Consider the following 7,645-nt stretch of genomic DNA (forward strand, 5'->3'; position numbering starts at 1 on the left):
TATTTGGGATATTTTGTCGCGTTCTGAATGTTGAAATTGAATTGCGTTAAAATGCAATTTTAAAGTTTGATTTCGTCCTCTGCATTTCACAGGCATATATTTCACATTCAAGTCACTCCAGTTGTTTATTAAACTAAGAAGTAACTATCATTTTGAAGATATAATATATACACAATGATGTTAGTGTAAAGATTAAAATACAAATTAAATACAGATTAAAATACAAATTTAGTCTCAAAAAGAAGCTTTCACAAACTCCACAGCAGACAATAAAAAGGGTTTAAATCTCAGCTTTCTCCGAAGAAATAAAAAATACACTTATGCTCCAGTAATATGCTTTAGTCCTATACCTTTGTAAATATGGATGCATGACTTCCACTTGTAATATAGGATTTTAAACTTTGATAATTTTTGTGAAGTCCAACTACAGGACTGTAGATCTTTGTGAAATTCTTCATGGTAAATTCACAGAGCTCAGTCGGAACACTTCTTGTTCAAGTCTATTCATATTTATTAATTTTCTCTCTTCAATTGAAACAATTGAAATGGGTTTTATTTAATATATAAAAATGAACAGCGTGGATTTCAGGGACAGACGAGGGGCCCTGAATGTCACCTCTCAGGCTGAAAAGGAAACAGAGCTGTTGCAGAGTTTGGCTCATGTTTACACACTGCTCTGGTTCTGGAAGCTCCAAACTCCTACAAGGACGCTGACAGGGGTTAGACAGGTGTGGGGACTCCCAAGCCCATGGCTGCATGTTCTTTACAGAGAATAGGGGGTGGCTCTCTTTGGCTCCATGTCTTAGTGATGAAGGCTCGAGGGCAATCATTGGTAAGAATGGCCAGACTAATCTGAACCTGAAGCAAACATGGATGGAGGAGTGTAGGCGCCTATGAAGAAGGACTTTCAACTGGCCTCAAAGAAGTCCTGTCAGACGATGCAAGAACAGGATGCAGGGCTTGGCTTAGACTGTTTCCAGCAGAGAAAGAGACGTGTTGACCCAAACTGGGGTTGTCATCAGTCGGTAGAACTTCTGAACCCCACACGTCCTCTGATGAGAAGGCAGACTTTATGATCCAACCATGCCTCCTTAAAGTTGCATGAAAGTAAGTGACAGTGAGATTGGAGGATGTGCTCCAACTACTGGGGTATCCCACCACTCAGCCTCCGAGGAGAGTTTGTGTCCGAGTGCTGAAAAAAAAAGAGGCTCCATTTGATTGTCAAACTTTGCATACAAGAAGACAATGAAGAATACGGCTGGCTGTTGAACAGTGGACCAACTCTTTCTCCTTGCAGGGCGTCAGGGGGGAGCATGGGAGTTTGCTTTTTTTGTGTGTTTGTGGACTCGGAGAAAGCCTACAATCGTGTACAGAATCACAACAAATCAACATCATAGCTGAGCTTCTTTATTTTTTTTTAAACAGTGGAGGAGTTTGCCTGAAATCTCCAAAATCCTATTTAATAGAATATATGTGTTAGCTTTTAGTAGTGTGTTGTTTGAAGTGCTTTTGCTCTGAATCAGTACTTGTGCTCAAGTAAAGTTCAACTCAGCATCCTTTTCATTGATATCGAGTTCCAAATGGGAGAAATCCAATTTGTAAATACCCTATTGTGTCTGAAAGAACCAAACAAACAGACCTGACTTCACACAGCTGCCTCAAGATCAAGCAGCCTCACAAGAGCACATTTTACTGCAGAGAGAGAGAGAGAAACCAGGAGGAAACACACACACAGAGTGAGTGTGTGAGAGAGAGAGAGAGAGAGAGAGAGAGAGAGAGAGAGAGAGAGAAACCAGGAGGAAACAGAGAGAGAGAGAGAGAGAGAGAGAGAGAGAGAGAGAGAGAGAGAGAGAGAGAGAAACCAGGAGGAAACAGAGAGAGAGAGAGAGAGAGAGAGAGAGAGAGAGAGAGAGAGAAACCAGGAGGAAACAGAGAGAGAGAGAGAGAGAGAGAGAGAGAGAGAGAAACCAGGAGGAAACAGAGAGAGAGAGAGAGAGAGACCAGGGGGAAACACAGAGAGAGAGAGAGAGAGAGACCAGGGGAAACAGAGGGAGAGAGAGAGAGAGAGAGATGTAGCTGCCAAGTCTTTATTCCCTGTAGCCCCTCTTCCACATAATGGTACAGGACAGGAGAAGGGAGAGGACACCAGCAGCAGGTGCAGCTGCTGGAGCATCCCACTGCTCCGAGGAGAAACAGAGGGAGTATTGTGGGTAATAGATACTCAGTCATTCTGAGATCAGAAACGACAAGATTACGATGTGATCCCAAACAAACAGAGCTTAGGACTGGACTACAAAACTAACAAGTGACAAAGTGCAGCCATTGTGCAGGAGGTCAAGTGATGAAGATATTCACAGTTCAAATCTTCACAGCTGGACTGTTGTAATGAAACTTTTTTTTAACATGTTAAAGTCACCTCTATCAGTTGAAAACGACTTTACAAGATTTTCTTGCGTTTTACTGAACTTTAGGCAGTTCCCTATCTCATCTGTTTTCTACAACTAAATACTCTCTTGTTCCTTATCTCTCTTCAGATGCTCTATGTGTGTCCTTCTGAAATGTGCTATACTGCATCAATTACATGTAGTTGGATGATTTTATGAAGTAGTGTGGACTCATGGGAGTTTTTATTTTTAACGTCAAACCACAATTACTGCTAATTAAAGTCTATCTGACATTACTCAAGCAGAAATCAGGTGTCCAGCAGGTGTATTGTATTTTATTTATTTGTGTTTATTATTTTACAGGGACAGTGCATATTGATAAACATTTCTGAAAATGTGCCAGAGTAGCCAAAAAAAAAAATTCAAACATTGCAAAATGTTTCAGTTCATGTTTGTTCATATGAAGTAAAAAAAATAAAAAAACACCAAGCTTCTCAGACCCCAGTATTGTTAAAGGAGTGTGAAGATTTATTTCCAATAATCCAATTATGATTGCATTCATTATTCCAACCCAATTATTGTCCAATGATCATTTGTCAAACTTCATGATCCTAACATTAACAAAATGAAATCACACACAAAGATGTTCATATATTTGGGTGAGTTCTTCAGTAGTCTTTCTGTGTGGGATTCCAAAAACAAGACGATTCCCAGCATTAAAATTAATCTTTCTTGAGGGATATTTTTTGTCTGTTCTTAAAGATCAGATCATTGAATGGTGTAAACTTGCTCTCAATAGCAATCTAGTGATGTCACAATCATCACTTCATGTGTCCTAAACTCGGATTTAAAATGAGCTCATGTTGCAGTAATTTGTGGTTTAAAAATAATATTTGTATATATGTTATTTAACCTTGGATTGCAGGTTTCAGAATAAGGTTTAGGTTCCTCAGTAGCTCAGGGATACAATCCATTGAGCTGCTGGTTTCAGATCCATGTGAGAAAAAGGAAGGGATTGGGAATGAAGAGCTGGACAGCAGAGTAAATATTTGGCTGTGGAGAGCTCTTGTGGGCTCCAGAGGATCCTCTCCGGCTGAAGCCTGTAGGGTGTTAAATAGATTAAGTGTCCTCTGGCTCATTGTGGACAGAGAAATTCCCGCTCTTTGGACATGACTTCTCTTTGCCTTTGCGTGTTTTTGCTCTCCAGTGGAGTGGCCTCTGCAAACTATCCACTCCAGAAAACCTGCACTACTGTAATCCGCTGCTGTTTGTGCACCGCTGGGAGGCTCGTGGGCACACAGGCACCATGCTCAGAGAGGAAGTCTGTGCTTTAAAACTTTGGTTGACAGCAAATGTATTCTTTAGTGTTTGGAATCCAAAAAGAAAATCTGGTGCGTAACGTGCGTAAAACGGTTTTTACATTTGTCGAAAGTGGGACATAAAGCCTGAGTTTTGGAGTATGTTGTTGCTACTATACAACAGGTCAGTGATGTGTTGAACTCTGTGAATCTAAATGGACTTTAATTCATCCTGAATCACAGATGTAATATTGCCTCGGACTATAGAGTTGGCGGCAGTAGACGGAGCAGTAGATAGTGTCCCAGATCCCATTCAGCTCCATTGAAAACCATGACAACACGGAACAAGCTCGGATTTATCCTGCAAACTTAAAGCACATTGTGCCGGGGCGTCAATCAGGCATTATTGCGGGACTGAACAAATGCAAAATCTTGACTGGAACAAATGCTTCCAACGGGTCTCGGACGCGGGGCTACATTTTCCCCTTTTGTTCCCCTCCTCTGGTTGGCATGTATTTGTGTTCGCTGTCGTCCGACCACCCAGGACGCAGGGGAGGAAAGTTCTGCAGCAGCACTCTGCGCCCGGCCACATGCACCACGCTGAAGTGGATGAGGGCTGGTATCAATATCAAATAACCCCCCACAAAAGGCTGGATTCAGGCTTTGCATTTAATGCGTTTTATATGAGAGGAGACACAAACAGATATCAGCCTGTAGGCGTTAGTTTCTACCAAATAATCAAACCAACACATGGATGTCCAGACATATTAAAATAAATGGATAACAATGCAAAAATATATTCCAAGCCCCAGTATTTTGTCTGCGTAAAGCATGGTAAACGATCAATAATTAATCTCAATTACCCATCAATAATATTCTGTCAGTGGTCATTAGTCACTGCTGCGATTTGTCAGAAGCTGAACAGAGCTGAGTTTGTTGAGACATAATTTAAAAAGGTATTTTCAGTCCAATAATCACATAACAACCATTAAAGCCCTTTTTAAGCATTTATTAGTTTCTTGTTATTAAAAAAAACATTCACAGTGTGCAATGTTCAGAATTACGTTTGAAATTTCATGATAAATTTGTGCAAGTACAAATTTGTCCATCAATTTATCACACGTATCCTTCTGACTTTTAAAAGTTTTAGTACTTGTGTTATCGCTGCTCACAGGAGGAGTCTCAGCAAACACATTAAAAACGATGATCTCTGATAAGTATGTTTGTAAGAATTAATTTAACAATCCTAAATTGTGAGGTTTGCTTTTTTCAAACTTGTCAAATATCCTCATAAATCATCCGGAAAACTCCACAATAAAGATTTGATCTTTTGCTTACTGACAAGTCATTTTTTAAAATCTGTTATCCGACCTTTTAGCATCGAGACAGGTGGGAAAAAATGATTTCCTTCATGACAGATTCGTTCATTAACGTATTATAAATCCCCAATGACGTGAAAGAAAGACTTTCATGTTACACATTTCTTAAAGACGTCAAAAGAGGAAATGCTGATTGTGAATCCTCAGCATCCATAAACGTCAAAACTTCTCACGCCTGCAATTAATGTGCCTCTAATGGACGTATTAGTTAAACAAACTCACTGTGGCATCACGCTAATTGCTCACTTTGTATGCAAATGTGTGACACGTTGTTTGGGCTCGAGGAGGGGGTGATGATGATGGGACGGGCTCTGTTGTCAGTTTGCCACCCAAGACGTGATTCAGCTCCAACAATCACCATTATCTGTTCCTGGTATGACGATACGGGACGAATCTGTAATGATGACGAGTGTTTCCTTCGCTCTTTGTTGACGCTCTGAGGGTCTCTCTCTCTCTCTCTCCTCACCTACCATCATTGGGTGACAGCACTCCATCCTTTCAGGTGCTCAGCGGAGGAGGAGGCTTTATAAGCGGAGCAGCGTTGTGTTTGGAGTGCTGTTTGTGTAAACACTGAGCGCACGCATCACTGTTTGGACTGCGCGTAAAGTGGATGTTTTCCCCTCCTCTTTGGATAGATTTACTTTGAAAGTTTACTTGTTTTCTTTCGGTTTTACGCAAAAACAAACCCGGATTTTTACGCACGTGGATCGCGATGGCTGCACCGACCAAGTTCAGCTTTTCCGTCCGGAGCATCCTGGATCTGCCGGAGCAGGAGGTGGAGGCAGTTCCGCGGTCCTCCCCGATCTACACCTCCTCCTCCTCGTGCTCCGCCAGCTCTCCCTACACCTCCTGGATGGACTGCTGCGACCGGAGCCCTTGCATGTGTGAGTATACATGATGCTGAATTTGACTTGTTAAATGCAATTTGATGACGCTATCTCCAGTCACTCTGCCATAAAGACTTTCGTTATATAGATTTCGTAGCTTTATTATGAACGTTTGTAAACGTGTTTTAACCTTTAATTTACCGGAAATATTCCCTTTGAAAGACATTTTCCCTACAAGGGAGTCCAGGCTGAGACAGCAGAATAAAAAAGTTTCAGATGAATTTAGAAAAATGAGAATTACGCAGAAATGATCCAATTAATTAACAAAAACGAATATATTTAGCTATTGTATTTAACTTTTGGAGGCTTTATTACGAAATGATAGACCCTAACCCACGACAGATAGACATCGATATTAGCTAGATATAAACATATACTGTAGATGGACTGAAAGAAAGATGATATAATTGCTAAGATAACTTCCTTTCTTTGAAAGTTTACAGACAAAACTCGCACCTATCAGATTATTTCTATATGAATTTCTCCTAACCTCCATCTTTTATCTCTGCAGCTTCAGATGAAGGAAGTCTTGAGGCCTCCCCGGACTCCACCAAGCCGGATGACTCGTCCCCGGACTCGGACCAGGACAAGATCAAGAAAAGCAAGAAGCGCCGGGTGCTGTTCTCCAAGGCTCAGACTCTGGAGCTGGAACGGCGCTTTCGGCAGCAGCGCTACCTGTCCGGCCCGGAGAGGGAGCAGCTGGCCCGGCTCCTCAGCCTCACCCCGACCCAGGTCAAAATCTGGTTCCAGAACCACCGCTATAAGATGAAGAGAGGCCGGGCTGAGGACGTGGAAATCCCGCAGCATCCTCCGCTGCTGCGCCGGGTCGTGGTTCCGATTCTGGTCCGAGATGGAAAACCCTTTCACACCTGCTTATTGGACACGGAGAAACCCGGCTGTTTAGCTCCTTCACAGGCGGTTCATTTCCCCTTAGCCTACTCGCCTCTGCAACACCCGAACCCCGTCCATCTTCCTCCCCGATACCAGCAGCACTTTCCATCCGCCTCAGCCCCCAGACTCGCCTGGAGAGACCTTTGGAGCGACACAGTCCACTTTAATTCTTACAAGTGAAGGCCTCAAGTCCACGCACAAACTCATTTAGATTGACATCAAATGTTTTCTGGATGTTTCAGCAACTTAAACATTTAGATTTTCATAGATCGAAGGATATTTTGCACATTTTATTTTTGGAAATATTTTTGCTGTATTTCACTATTTTGAAGATGCTGATTATATTGTTGGGCTTACGTGTGTAGGCTGTAGATGCTTAATTATCTATTGAGATAATGTATTTTTAAACATAATATTTGTATTAAAAAAAACGTTTGTGAAAGAGAAACAGTAGAATTTAGGCTGAGATAGAGGAGGTAGCAACAAAGCCTAAATGTTTGAAGGAAAAATATTGTTATTCGTTTTCTTTTCAGAGACTTTCTTTGGAGGTTTTAACTGTTTCAAATGTTTCTTTTTGTGAACGTAATTATTAATAAAAGCTTTCTCATATTTTGGATGACACATTTGATTGTGTGATTTGCTTATTTTGTCAACTTTAGCTCCAGAAGGGGGGAATTATCTGCATCCTTTCCTGCAAAACAAACAAAAAGATCCACAAACACTTGTTGAAGAGTTGACTCTGGACATGTTCTTATGTCTTGAAAAAAGAAAGTAAAAACATTATTCTAATGCGTATAAGCTTGAAT

The 7,645-nt window shown here is 41.3% G+C and overlaps 1 protein-coding gene across 1 annotated transcript; it reads left to right on the forward strand.

The window, feature by feature from the left end:
• The first annotated feature begins 4,446 nt into the window (after positions 1–4,446).
• On the forward strand, positions 4,447–7,299 carry nkx2.9 (NK2 transcription factor related, locus 9). Its single transcript, XM_079370198.1, has 2 exons — positions 4,447–5,945; positions 6,460–7,299. The coding sequence occupies exons 1-2, from the start codon at positions 5,774–5,776 to the stop codon at positions 7,017–7,019; spliced, it is 732 nt and encodes a 243-aa protein (XP_079226324.1). The 5' UTR covers positions 4,447–5,773; the 3' UTR covers positions 7,020–7,299.
• The last annotated feature ends 346 nt before the right edge of the window (positions 7,300–7,645 follow it).

Source organism: Symphodus melops (genome assembly GCF_947650265.1).
Source record: "Symphodus melops genome assembly, chromosome: 19".
NCBI classification, from domain to species: Eukaryota; Metazoa; Chordata; class Actinopteri; order Labriformes; family Labridae; genus Symphodus; species Symphodus melops.

Bases quoted from the DNA above. Each gene is read 5' to 3' on its own strand.
- nkx2.9 (XM_079370198.1), top strand. From the start codon at position 5,774: ATGGCTGCACCGACCAAGTTCAGCTTTTCCGTCCGGAGCATCCTGGAT. The intron at 5,946-6,459 runs GTGAGTATACAT...TTATCTCTGCAG, and splicing joins CGACCGGAGCCCTTGCATGT to CTTCAGATGAAGGAAGTCTT.